This window comes from Protopterus annectens, chromosome 14.part0, assembly GCF_019279795.1.
Source record: "Protopterus annectens isolate FY-2018-M chromosome 14.part0, PAN1.0, whole genome shotgun sequence".
NCBI lineage: Eukaryota > Metazoa > Chordata > Ceratodontiformes > Protopteridae > Protopterus > Protopterus annectens.
The window spans coordinates 1,151,427,025-1,151,440,344 of NC_056748.1; the positions used below are offsets into that span (position 1 = coordinate 1,151,427,025).

Below are 13,320 nucleotides of genomic sequence, written 5' to 3' on the forward strand. Positions count from 1 at the left end.
CATATAATCCAAATGGTAATGAAAGGAACTGATAAGGTGATCAGATGCAGAGAATCTGAGAAATTTCCCGAAACCTATGGTTATGTCAAGGTGATAATAAACATCTTTTAAGTCTAATACTACCATGAAACTGACAGAAGGAAGAAGAGGTAAATTCTGCAGGTCCAACATTCTGAATGTTGGCATTTTCAGATACTGGTTTAGAAATGGAACATCCGTCTCCAAGAGGCCCCCTTTCTTTGGTCCCAGAAACATTGCGGAATAGAACCCTTCGCCCCTTTGATTACAGGCACTGGTTTTATAACTTGCATAATGTATAAAATTGATGAACCTGAGGAAAGTATGCTGTTTGGTCCAGAGGGTCATGAGGAATTCCCCAAAAGGAGGTTTTTGTATACAATGCCATCTGTAACCCCCACCCCCCCCCACCCCCAACCCTGCACTACATTTATCACACAAGATTCTGAGACAATCTTTTGCCAAAGAGAAATGTTCAGAAGCAGTTTGTGGAAAAGGTTTCGGGAAATATTGTCCAAAGGGGGGGGGGGATGCCGGCATAGTAATTCTGCAATGTTTGTCCCTTTTTTGAAAATATCCCAAGTTCCTATTATTTATCTCCTGCCATCTCTTTTTGTTCCCCATTTGCCAGAATATGGCACAAATTGCTTCTTTGGCTTTTTCAGGAAAGGCGGTGGCCTATTCAATTTATATTTGTGAACCTGAAAAACCTTTGGCACTCCTTGAATCAATTCCTCTCTTTCACCAAATTGTTTGAGAACCTGGGTAGCAGAAATACCAAACAATGTCTCCTTGTCTAAAAGCAGAATCTAAGACTTCAGACTATTTCATTAGCAAACTTTTGGCTATGCACCTAGTCTTATCTTCTCCTGTAGCAGCAGTAGTGTCCCTATATGCAGCACCTGCACAGTCATACATACTCCTGAAAGCGCATTTGGACACTGGGGAAAGGTAAAAACAAATGGATTCAGAAAGGAGCTACCTTCTGTAGGAACTGTGGTAAAACATTCCCTCAGACTGTCCATATAACAAAGCATAAACTTCCATGTGTATGCCTGACAACTGAGAATTCTAAAAACAAATGCAAACAAACATTATCTTAACTAGGAGGTCCAACACCTTGCCTTCTTTGATCCTGAGCACTAACTCTTCTCCAAGTGACCATCTATTACCCCAGCAGGAGGAGAAGTAAGAGAGGTGCTGTGTCTAATCTAATGTGACAGAAAATAAATATATTAGTCCAAGGCACTTTATACTTTATCTGCCATGTTTTTTTCTTGGGGGGGGTGCTAAAGGCTAGCTATCAAGATGCCTACAGGTGGTATTCAACACATCCTCCAGAGCTGGCATTATAGGTAGGATTGGTGAGGAATGAAGTATACCAATTTGTAACAAATAGCTCATCATCTATTTGCTCCAAATACATAAATACATACGTTCATACATAAATAAATACATACATACAAACATACATACTTCATTTACCCTGACTAGGGTCTGATTAAAAGAAAATTCCACCACTGGAGGGCAAGAGGTAAAACTGCCCTCACTGAAGAGTTGGGCTTGTGAATCTGCAAAAGAAGCAGCCCCAAATTTATCATCAAAATAAATCACACCCAATTTCCACAGGAATTTCTTTACTTGGAATGCCACCTGTAATGTGTCCTGTGCACCAGGATTCATACTCTATAATGAATGCCTGGCTAAGTTAAAAACAATCTTGTCTTTTAACAGTTAAAACCTCTTCCAGTAAACAATGTTTAACCTTTTTTTCTTCTTTCCAGTAACACCCCTCCCCCTCTGTAATAAGACAAACTCTGAGAATGAAAATCTATCCAGTCTAATGGCCTCTTCCCTTGGTTACCCTGAAAAGAATCACCAGGAGTGTATCTTGGACTCAAAGAAGATGGTCTTCCCATGCCCAGACTGGCCAGTAGAACAGCCAAAGAGAAAGTACAGTTTTGTACCTACCATAAATATAGATGTTCGAGTGCTCATACAGCTGCAGTCATAACAGATGGGTTATCCTGCCGTCAGGCGGGTCCTCGGTTGGACGAATTCCAAAGTCTAGGTCCGGCGTCGGTTGTCATTGCTTCCTCCCCGACGTCAGTGCGGCATGGGTAAAAAAAAAAAAAAAAAAAAAAGAGGCAGCCGACGCCATTTTCTTCAGTTTTTCTTGCCCCAGATGTCAGGTGCCCCCAGAAGGAAGGCAAACATAATTTTATGCAAAAATGCAATGTTGTTAAATCAAAAACAGTAGTTGCAAGCAAATACACCATAAAAGAGTACCCCAAAAGGTTATATGAAAAGGGTTTGTCATAAGGCCTGTCCTAAGAGGGGTTGGAGGGAGGGGAACCTGGACTGCAGCTGTATGAGCACTCTAACATCTACATTTATGGTAGGTACAAAACTGTACTATGTTCATCGTGCATACAGCTGCAGTCATAACAGATGGGTAGAATCCCAAAGCTAAGTAAGGTTGGTAGGCACCAAGTGGAACTAGGAGGGGCTAGGATGCCCTGCAGGACTGCTGTGGCAAAGCCCGCTCTAGATTTAGAGTATAGTGGGAGGTGATAGTGCTTGGAGAAAGTGTGCACTGAACTCCAGGTGGCGGCTTCCAAAATATCCTTGGTAGGGACCCCCCTGAGGAAGGCTGCAGAGGTAGCTGTGGCTCTGGTGGAGTGGGATCTGACGCATGCAGGCACAGTTTTTCCATGGAATGAGTAACAAAAGCGTATGCAGTGGGCTATCCATTTTGAAATTGTCTGTTTGGAAATAGCCTTTCCTTGAGCACCTGCAGCATAGGACACAGAGTTGCTCAGATTTCCTGAATGGCTTTGTCCTGTCCAAATAATAACGAAGTTGTCTGTGAATGTCCAAGGAATGTAGTAGTCTTTCCCCTTTGTTCTGTGGATTAGGATAAAAGGTAGGTAAGTGGATAGTCTGATTCAAAGCTACACTGGATACTACCTTCGGCATAAAGGTAGGGTTGGTTCGTAAGGAAACTCTGTCCTGATGGAAAATGATGAATGGTTGCACAGCCATGAGGGCCTGTAGCTCCGAAACCCTGCGAGCTGAGGTGATAGCCAGAAGAAAGGCTGTTTTCCATGACAAGTACTGTAACTCTGATGAAGAAGCTAGCTCGAAGGGAGGAAGGGTCAGCTTTTCCAATACGAAGTTGAGGTCCCAAGCAGGGACTGGTAGTTTCCTTGGGGGGTTTATATTCTTTGCCCCTCTGAGGAACTGCCTTAAGAGAGGATGAGAGAATAAAGGAGGATCTGTGTTGTATTGTGCAGAAATGGCTGAAGCGTGGATCTTGATGGAGGAGAAGGAAAGTCCATTGTTTAACATCTCAGCTAGGTACTGTAAAATTTGAGGTATATTTATTACCCAAGGATTCTGTCCCTTCTTTTAATTCCAGGCACAAAATCGTTTCCAATTGGCGGAGTAGGCCTTTCCAGTAGAAGGTCTTCTGGCCTCCAAGATGACATCCTGCACCTCCTTGGAGAGGAGAAACTGTTGTGAAATCAAGGAATTCTCCATGCAGCTAGATTTAGAGTTTTGAGATGGCTGTGAAGAGTTTTGTAGTTGTGCTGGGATAACAGAAGAGAGACTAGAGGTAGGATCCATGGTGGGGAATGTGTCAGGCTCTTCAGGAGCGGATACCAGTGTTGCCTTGGCCAGTCTGGAGCAATGAGAATCATTTTCGGTCTCTCTGCTCTGGCTTTTAATAGAACTTTGGACAGCAGAGGAAGAGGCGGGAAGGCATAGACTGTCAATGTTGCCCAATTGAAGGAAAGTGCGTCCACTTTCCAAGCCTGTGGATGATGGGTCCTTGAACAAAATTTTTTCAACTGGCAATTTGTGTGTAGCAAAGAGATCTATGTCTGGCTGTCCTCATGCCTGAGTTATCTTTGTGAAAATTTGAGGATGCAACTTCCATTTGTGTGGTTCTGTCATATTTCTAATTAGGTTGTCTGCCAGTGTGTTTTCCTTCCCTGGCAGGAATTGTGCCTGTAGTTGAATTTTCAATTCCAGCGCTGTGTTCCATAGGGTCATGGCTTGCCTGCACAGGGGGTATGAATGAGTTCCCCCCTGTTTGTTTATGTACCACATCACTGTGGTGTTGTCTGTCCTTAATAGCTGGCCTGGATGCAGTAGGTCTTTGAAGGTCGTAATAGCCTTTTGCACGGCTAGCATTTCCTTTTGGTTGATGTGAAGGAGCTCCTCTTTCCGTGCCCATTTTCCGTGAATGCAGTGATTTGTCATGTGTGCTCCCCAGGCGTAGTCTGAAGTATCTGTTGTGATGACTTGAGTTGCTTGAGGTACACAGAAAGGAAGACCTGTGTTTCTTTGGCAAGCTTGAGCCCACCACATAAATTCCTTTTGAAGGCATGGAATGAGTGGTATAATTGCTTCCAAGCTGTGGCTGTGCTGAGACCATAAGTTTTTTAGGTACCATTGAAGTTTCCTCATATGCAGCTTTGCACATGGGATAAGAAGGATGCAAGATGCCATGAATCCCAGAGCCTGCAGGACTTTCCTTGCAGTTAGCCTGGTGTAAGTTGCCATTTTTCTGAAGTATTGAGACAGTTGCCCTTGCTCGTCTGGCGTGAGGTAGGCCATCTGGGTGGTTGTATCCAAGTTGGCACCCAGGAAAATTATTTGTTGTGAGGGTATTAGTTTTGATTTCTTTTTGTTGACTGTGTATCCCAGGAAGTTCAACAGTTTTATTACAAATGCCAGGTGCTGCAGTAGTATGTCCTTGCTGTCCACTTGGATCAGGCAGTCGTCCAGATATGGGTAGATTTGTATCCCTTGTAGTTTGCAGAAGGCGATTACTGATGCCAGGCATTTCGTAAACACTCTGGGTGCAGTAGATAAGCCAAAGGGCAATGCAGATAATTGGTAATGGGTTGAACCTGCAAGAAATCTGAGGTATCTTCTGCAATCTTGTCTGATAGTGACATGCAGGTATGCCTCCTTGAGGTCCAATGTTACCAGCCAAGACTCCTTGCCCAGCATGGGAAGAAGCTGCTGTAATGTGAGCATCTTGAATTTTGACACCAGTAGATATGTGTTTAGGATGGATAGGTCTAAGATAGGCCTCCAATCTTTGTCCTTCCTTGGTACCAGGAATAGTCTGGAATAAAACCCTTGACCTTGTTCTTTTGCAGGTACCTCTTGAATTGACCATGTCCATGAGAGCTGAAATTTGTTTTTGTGCCTCTGCCCTTTGATTTTGTGTCAGGTTTGGCATGCCTCTCATTTTTGGAAGGGTGTGAAAGTGGAACCTGTAGCCTCTGTCTATAATGTCCAGAATCCATTTGTCTTTTGTAACAATATGCCAATTTTTTGAGAATAATGTCAGTTTTCCGCCCAACGGTGCTGCGATTAAAGCTTTGCTTGGCAGGTGTAGGGGGAAGTCATTGTGTCTGCTTTCTAAAAGACTGTGATCTATCTTCTCCACCTCTTGGGGTTGGTGCTTGCCACTGTCTGGCTCTAAAAGATCCTTGAGGTTGCCCTCTACCCCTTGGATGCCTGTATCTGCCCCTTTGAGGTCTGTCCGTGGCTGGAAAGGACCAATTTTTTGAAGGCCAGTTTCTGCTGAAACGTGGAAGCTGTACTTGCAGGAAATCTTTCACTGTTTGCATTGATTTCGCTTTTTCCTCCATTTTCTTTAGCATCTCCTCTGCTTTAACACCAAACAATACATCTTTTTGAAGAGGTGCATCTAATAATTTGGCTTTGACATGATCTGGTAAGGTTTGCTCTTTGAGCCAAGCATGCCTACGTATAACAGACCCGTAACAGCAGCTCTACATGAGGCCTCTAAAGCATCAAAACCACACTGCAAGATATGTTTACCCACTTGCTCTGCACTATGCAACAAATCCTGCAACTCTTTTAAATTTGGTTGTTCTGGTTGTGTCATTTTGCTTTTCAGCTGAGATATCAAAAACTGTTGATACTTTAACATATGGAACTGACAGTTTAATGCCCTCATGGTTAAAGTGGCCGAGGTGTACACCTTTTTCCCCCACCTTTCTAAAGATCTGGAATCTCTCCCTGAAGGTAATGGGTTTTTAGCAGTAGAGGCCTTAATTCCCTTGGGATCATGTGAAATAGTTTCTGGGTCAGCAGTATGGCTTTTATATAGGAACTGGTGAGAATCAGGAACCCAGTAATACCTGTCTGGTTTAACAGGAGCTGGGGGCAAAGAATCAGGATTAAGGCTGGCTTCTATGTACACATCATCCAATATATCTAAAACTGGCGGGATAGCCAGAGGCCTATGCTGGGGGAGTAGAAGAAATTCCCTGAGCCTTTTCTTGGAATCTGAGTAATCTTGGCCTTCCCAGTGAAAGTGTTCCCTCAATGTATGCAGGGTTTCCCCAAAAGAGAAGTCCTCAGGAGGGGAGACCGAGGGAATAGACTCCTCTGCATCAGAGTCTTCGAATGGAGAATAGGCACAATCCTGGGCCTCAGATAATTCTGAGGTAATAGAAGCTTGATCTGAGGAAGGGTAGTCTTCCTCTAATCTGGGCCTTTTGTCAGAGGGAGGTTGAGAACCCCTGATAAGAGTAATCAAATCCTCAGCCATTTTAAGCATCTGTTTTTTAGACATTGTGCCTTGAGAGGGTGTCTGAGGAACCTGTTTGTTGGTTTTCATGGCTGTTTTAGATTTAGTGAAGGCTTTAATAGAGAAGAAGGAGGAAGGCCTGAAGACCCCTTGAGAAATGGCAGGCCTGTCTAAATTCTGAGTTTCCCCGCCAGGAGTGGCGTCAGTATCTGTAGTAGGAATGGGGGCTGAGGAGCCTGCGACCTCGGGTACTGAAGACACCGGTAATGCATTGTCATCGGTACTCAGGGGCTGCGTAGGCGCCTCGCTGAGTACCGGAGAACCGGTAGTCGGCCTTAGCGTGGTATCAGTAGGTGGTGCGGACCTCGTATGCCGGTCCTTATCTTTGCGTTTTTTGCTCAAAAATGGAGTCGGAGTATCCGACGACATAATATAATTAAATTCTTTGCCAAAAAAGTGAAGGGCGAACTCTGCCCGACGCTTAATAGTGCGTTTGTTGAATCTAGCACAAAAACGACAGGCCGAGACGTCGTGGTCTGGGCCTAAGCAAGATATACAGTAAGAGTGGAAATCCTTATGCGGTATTTGCTTCCCACATGAAATGCAATTATTAACTTTGTCTGACATCGGTCTGAGGCAAGATAAGTTTCCCCAACGGGGTACTTAGCTTTCAAGAAGACTTTGGCTGAAATACTTTTGTAAATCTCAGGAGCTGGCCGACCGGCACTTGCGAACTGCTTCTGCTTCGGGCACCGCACGGCAAGAAAGACTGAAGAAAATGGCGTCGGCTGCCTCTTTTATACCCCTGCCACACTGACGTCAGGGAGGAAGCAACGACAACCGACGCCGGACATAGACTTTGGAATTCGGCCGACCGAGGACCCGCCTGACGGCAGGATAACCCATCTGTTATGACTGCCGCTGTTTGCACAATGGACATCAGGTCTATCCTTGATTTGTGTAGCTGAAATGACTACTCCAAAGGAAGTCTGAGAAGTGAAGGAGTGGTCAGAGGAATAACCTATGGCTACTACAAATTCACCCACTATCGGCGGAGATGTATACTAACGCTGCAACATGGCAGGGGCTCCTTGTAAGTACTTTTTTCTGTCGTTGTATAGCAAGAGAAGGACCAGCAGGACCATACTAAGTATCCATGCTCTAGCTGAGGAAAATATTCCAAAAGCGGTAAACATTGCTGGAACAAGTCTGTTGGAAGGCAAGTCATCACAGAGCACCTACAACACTCTTACTTCCTTATCCAGCCCCTTCTCTGAGGAAATGCACAAGCAACACACAAATTCCCTGTCGAAGTATTTAAAAGTTAAAAACAGACTGAAAAAGATAAGAGCAGGTAGGTTGTCACAGTCTACTAAGCACACCACACACACACACACACACACACACACACACACACACACACACACACACACACACACACACACACACACACACTTTCAGTACTGGCCAGCCCCAAAAGACAAATTTTATTCATAAAATACAAAGCTTATACAAGCAATACATATTGTCCCAAGAGGGTTGGGAGGGTGGCCTAATGGTTAAGGTGTTTGCCTTGCAAACACAAGGTACAAGGTTTGAATCTCACAGGGGATAATTGGCTAGGTTTAAAATGGCTCGCAAGGGCAGTTAGCCTAGTACTAATCTATGAATCTATGAAAAAAACAGCCCCCAAATACTTGCTAAATACCTTTACCGAAAAACAGCAGTTCCTGACAAGAAACTTCATACATTTGTAAAAAAGTCCTGGCTTTCTTAAAGGGGTAGTAATTTCTGTGCAGAAAGATGCTGAGATCCCTCATTTAGGCTAGGCAACCAACAATCTCAGGTGAAAGTGTGAGACAGAGCCACACCCTTTGTGAATCCTGGACAGGATACAACCCACATAGCCTAAAGGCTATTGCAGAAGTAAGAATGCTGAACATTAACCCATATTTAAGTAGGCCTTGTATTCTTAAATGCATGAAAGCTGCTAAAACATGCTAAAATATTCAGTATTAACTGAAAATGATAATGCGTAGGACTCTGCTTTACTGTGGGACAGTTCTTTTAAACAAGAAGTTCTTCCAAAATGGAACTATCCCTCTTGCCTGCTTCAAGTTAAGGATTGTTTGTGCTACACAAGACTTAAAACCAGTGCTTTTTTCCCCATGCAGTCCTTCAACAGTTATTCTAGGATGTCAAGCAGAGAACTTTATGACATTTACACTGTAGACTAAACTGCGGTAGCATTGTCGCCTCACAGTAAGACGTCCTGTTCGATTCTCAGCTAAAGCATCTTGTGTGTGGAGACATGCGGGAATGGGCATACCTTCGTTGAAGGTTGTACGTCAGGGCCAGCAACTCGGCACGTAAAAATCTACTGCCAATCATTAGCGGACCGGAGTTCCGCTGTGGCAACCCCTAACCGGGAAAAGCCGAAAGACACAACACCACCACCAACACCACTGCAGACTGATCTACTACCACTGTAGCTGCATGTGTATCCTCTGGATACACAAATATTCACAGCATTCCTTGACTTAAGACAAACTAAATTATTAAGCCAGTGAGCTATTTGACATGACTGTTTGGCAACTGACGTCTATGCACCATTTTCATCTTAACTGTACACTGCACGTTTACTATTACTGTTGTCCAAAACATTGTTTACTAAAGGAACTGTTCTCCTTCCGGGGGTCAGTGGTGTGTAGAGGATATACCCTGTCGGAATAATCCGGCTGTCAGCTTTAACTGAGAAGCAGTACTACCTGCTTGTATTTAAAAGAGAAAAAAAATGAAAAAGTTGCAACCACTTTGTAAATGTTTTGTTTCCCAGCCAGGGTGTCCTCTGCACAAAGTCAATATCCTCCTTGTTTACACAGGGGATGTTATTTCCTCCCATATCCCAAACAATGCAAGTAAATGAACTGGTAAGCTTTCCAACTGAACACAGGTGTGACAGTAACTGTGTGAGCAAATGTTCTGAGCTGGACTGGTATCTCACCAAAGGTTGGCTCACTGCTTTACCCCTGCTGTCTGCTGGGATGCATTCTGGCTCCTATATTATACTAAACAGCAAAAAGTGGGTTATCAGAAAATGATTAAATGAATGCAGACATTCTAGTTAGTAAAGACACTACAAAAATGCAGCATTATCTATACTACAGCAAAAATCACAATTCATTGAAAAACATACACTTTTCAGTTACTTGAAATCCAAATCTAGTTACTTAATGACAAAACAAATGCAGTACTTACACTAAGGTCAGAAGCACTTTCATCCAAATCTAGTTACTTAATGACAAAACAAATGCAGTACTTACACTAAGGTCAGAAGCACTTTCGGGTTCCTCTGGATTTGAGATATTCCTAAGCTTGTAAAGCCAGTAGTGTTTTGCAGTGATGAAGAAATTCCAGGGTAACAGAGACCCTACTCCCAATACAAAGAAAATAATATAAACAGCATTGTAACGATCCTCAGGCTTGTCATGATAGTAAGTCCCGTCTTTGTCAGAAAGGAGCAATTCTTCTTCCTCTTTCATGGAGTGATCTTTTGATTCATAGAGAGAGTTCACATTTGCCGGCAGGTCATCATCGGACAACATGGTACCCTCACCTTAATTTAAAAAAAAAAAAAAAATGTTGATGACTTGATCACAATGAGAAACAGATATCCTGAAAATAGTACGTCTTAAAGTAATAATCCATGAAAAAAAAAAAAAAGTTTCAGTATGAAATCAGCAATTTAATGTAAGACAATAATAAAACACATTTGGCCAAGGCTACTGCAGCAGTGATTAGTATGACGAACATGATGCAGTTGTGGAGGTAAACTTACCATAAGGTTAGATGTTTGAATGATCAGCGTTGTGGTAGCCCCCCTTTCCCTTCCTCCATCCCTCGTTATTTGGCGTGTTGTTTATGCCAGAGTGTGGACATTTATTTTTCGTTACTATTCGTAGTATTATCTTTTCAGGGCTCAGACTCTCTCTCTGTGTTGGCATAAAAGCTCTAAAGGGCTTGGCACCCAAACCTGTCTCTCTAATCAGCTCACCTGGCTGGCTAACAGTTTGGGCATGGGGAAGATGCCCTGAACCTTTGGAAGCAGGCCAGCTATTTCCTTAGCCAGCTATAAACCCCTATATCCAAGACTACTGCAACAGTGATCAAGATGAACATGTACATTCATAATTTGTCCATCAGCCCACTCCCTTCCAAAGTACAGATGTACCATTTGGATTAAAAGTCAGCTATGTTGTTAAAGAGAGACTGTCTAACACAATGCAAAGCAAAATCCACAGCTCCAGATCAGTCAAGAAAGTACGACAGTGCTAAATGTTGCTTTCTATAATTATTTTATAATACTTGCATGTTTCTTCTCCCTTCATATAAAAAGTACAATGTGAACAGTCACATGACCAGTTGGCAACTCTCTCAGAATAGGGCTTGTCAGCACAAAAAGTCCTACTGCGCCAACAATGTGTTGTGCTTTTTTTTTTTTTTTAAATTCATCACATATTGATCTTTGTAGAGGTTTTAAAAAAGTGTTTCATAAACTGTATATACATCCGTATAGATCTCCATCTCTACAAGCACACTTGTATACATTTTTTAGGCATTTTTATTAAAGCCCATCAAATTGCACCACACAGGAGCAGCACCACATAATTCACAAAAATAAGGAAATGGACCATTTTCTCTCAAAACATCAAGAAATAAACAAAAACATACTTCAAAACATTACAGACCCTTACATTAAAAACAGTCAAACATACACATAGACCTTTGTTAATGTAATATTACTCTCTGGGGTAGGTGTCACAGGGATATAATGGAACTTTCGGTAGTGGGAAAACCTTCTGCTTGGGGCCTCACACCCTTGGGTGCTTTCATTACTTCTATATAAAATCCATCCTGCTGGGCACTACTACCAAACTGAAGTCTCTTTTGGTAGAGGTCAAACACGGCCTGATTTATTATACATTAGTTAAAGGGCTGTCTGAATCCTAAAAATGATGTACAATAAACACCACATACTCCTGACATTACTTTATATTATACCATGACCCCCCCCAAAATGTGCACGCTAATTGGCCAGCGTGCACATTGTAAATAGAGTTATACTAATGGAAAAAGGTCCGGTCGCCCGGACTTTTTTCCATTAGTATAACTCTACTTTTAAAACACTGTCTCGCTATGTTAAATGGGTTTAACATAGTGAGACATCTTTAAAATAAGCAACGGAGATCTCCGTTGCTTATTTTAAACTGTCTCATATGCTAAACCCATTTAACCATGAACAATTTAAAAAGCAACGGAGAAAGCAAGATCTCTGTTGCTTTTTTTACTGTTTCGCTATGTTAAACCCATTTAACATAGCGAAAACAGTAAAAAAAAGCAACGGAGATCTTGCTTTCTCCGTTGCCCACAACTCTGATGTACTGTGCAGGCACGCAGTACATCAGAACTGCGGATGCCAGACATCTGGAAGGGCAGTAAACAGGCATTATACTATGCCATTATTTAAGAAAAGTAATAGTTTCTTTTCTTAAATAATGTCATATAATAGCAATAACCACTTCTGGGTGTGGGTAATGCTGTATTTACCCACGGTTGGCTGTTTGGTCCCTCGGGCCCTTGGGACCAAACCGCCAACCGTGGGTAAATCAGCATTACCCAGCGTGAGTTGCTATATTCTCACAACCATCTTAAAAAAATAAAATTAAAAAAAAGGCCTGCTGCCATACAGATGAACTTTTTCACTATCTCAGTAAACAGCCTGGTAGATATGGGCATAGTGAGGAAATGTAGAAATCATCCAATGTATACTGACAACCAGTTAAATTCTCAAACAATCTGATGTTGTATATGAGAGATGTATTTAGACACTGACAATGGAGGAAAAGCTCTTACATAAAAGCACTCATGTCAATCAGGTTGTCAGTAGAACACATGCTGCATCCATCACACACAATTCAAAGTAGCAACATATACTCACATATGCTGAGGCACTTAAATGCAACTTTCCTAAACTCCAAAGACCTCCTAGACAAAGTACACACAACAGATACCCTCAGCAGCCCCAAATGAAATCTTTCAAACACACCCACATCTCATGGAGTGTCTACTTTTAAGCCCATAAGGCAAGGCAACATACAATCCAACATTGTGGTCTGGGAGACTCCATCATGAGACACACTGATGTCCCCTCTTACCAGGCTGAGTAAGGAAAAAAAAAGTCAAGGTCAGCTGCTTATCAGAAGCCAGGATCCAACACATTACACATGCACTCAGGTCACTGGGCCACAAGTAGCAGTATGACTCAGTCCATGTGGGTGGAAATGACCAGAGACGTACCTTCCTGACTTTATGAAGAGAGACAACATGGAGCTTGCAAAATGTGCTCTAGCTGGAATGAGCCCAGCACTGGGCAACATTTTACTTTTGCCAATGATGATTCCACAATACGAAAAGAAGATGACCAACTTTAAGTGGTTTAGTTCCTTGTGTCATTCTAAGGGGGTTCAGTACTTGTCAGTATGGAAGAAGATGGTCAACAGACCAGGCTGCTTTGCCAGGACTGGTCTGCACCTCACCTACTAGGCTTTCAAATATTAAAAAAAAAAAGTCTTCCATAGTGCCTTTTTAAGACAACGCAAAACTGTGAGTACTTCTATGGGTTCATAGGTGTTTACTTTTGCTACAGCACCCAAAACCTA

The 13,320-nt window shown here is 42.6% G+C and overlaps 1 protein-coding gene across 1 annotated transcript in view; it reads right to left on the reverse strand.

Annotated features, from left to right (window-relative positions):
• The window catches only part of SLC29A3 (solute carrier family 29 member 3), a 242,726-nt gene extending 232,513 nt beyond the window's left edge, over positions 1 to 10,213 (reverse strand). Inside the window, exon 1 of the mRNA XM_044055666.1 lies at positions 9,925 to 10,213. Within this exon, the coding sequence (XP_043911601.1) occupies positions 9,925 to 10,206 (282 nt within the window). The 5' untranslated portion in view covers positions 10,207 to 10,213. The remainder of the gene's footprint in view (positions 1 to 9,924) is intronic.
• Between the last annotated feature and the right edge of the window lie 3,107 nt (positions 10,214 to 13,320).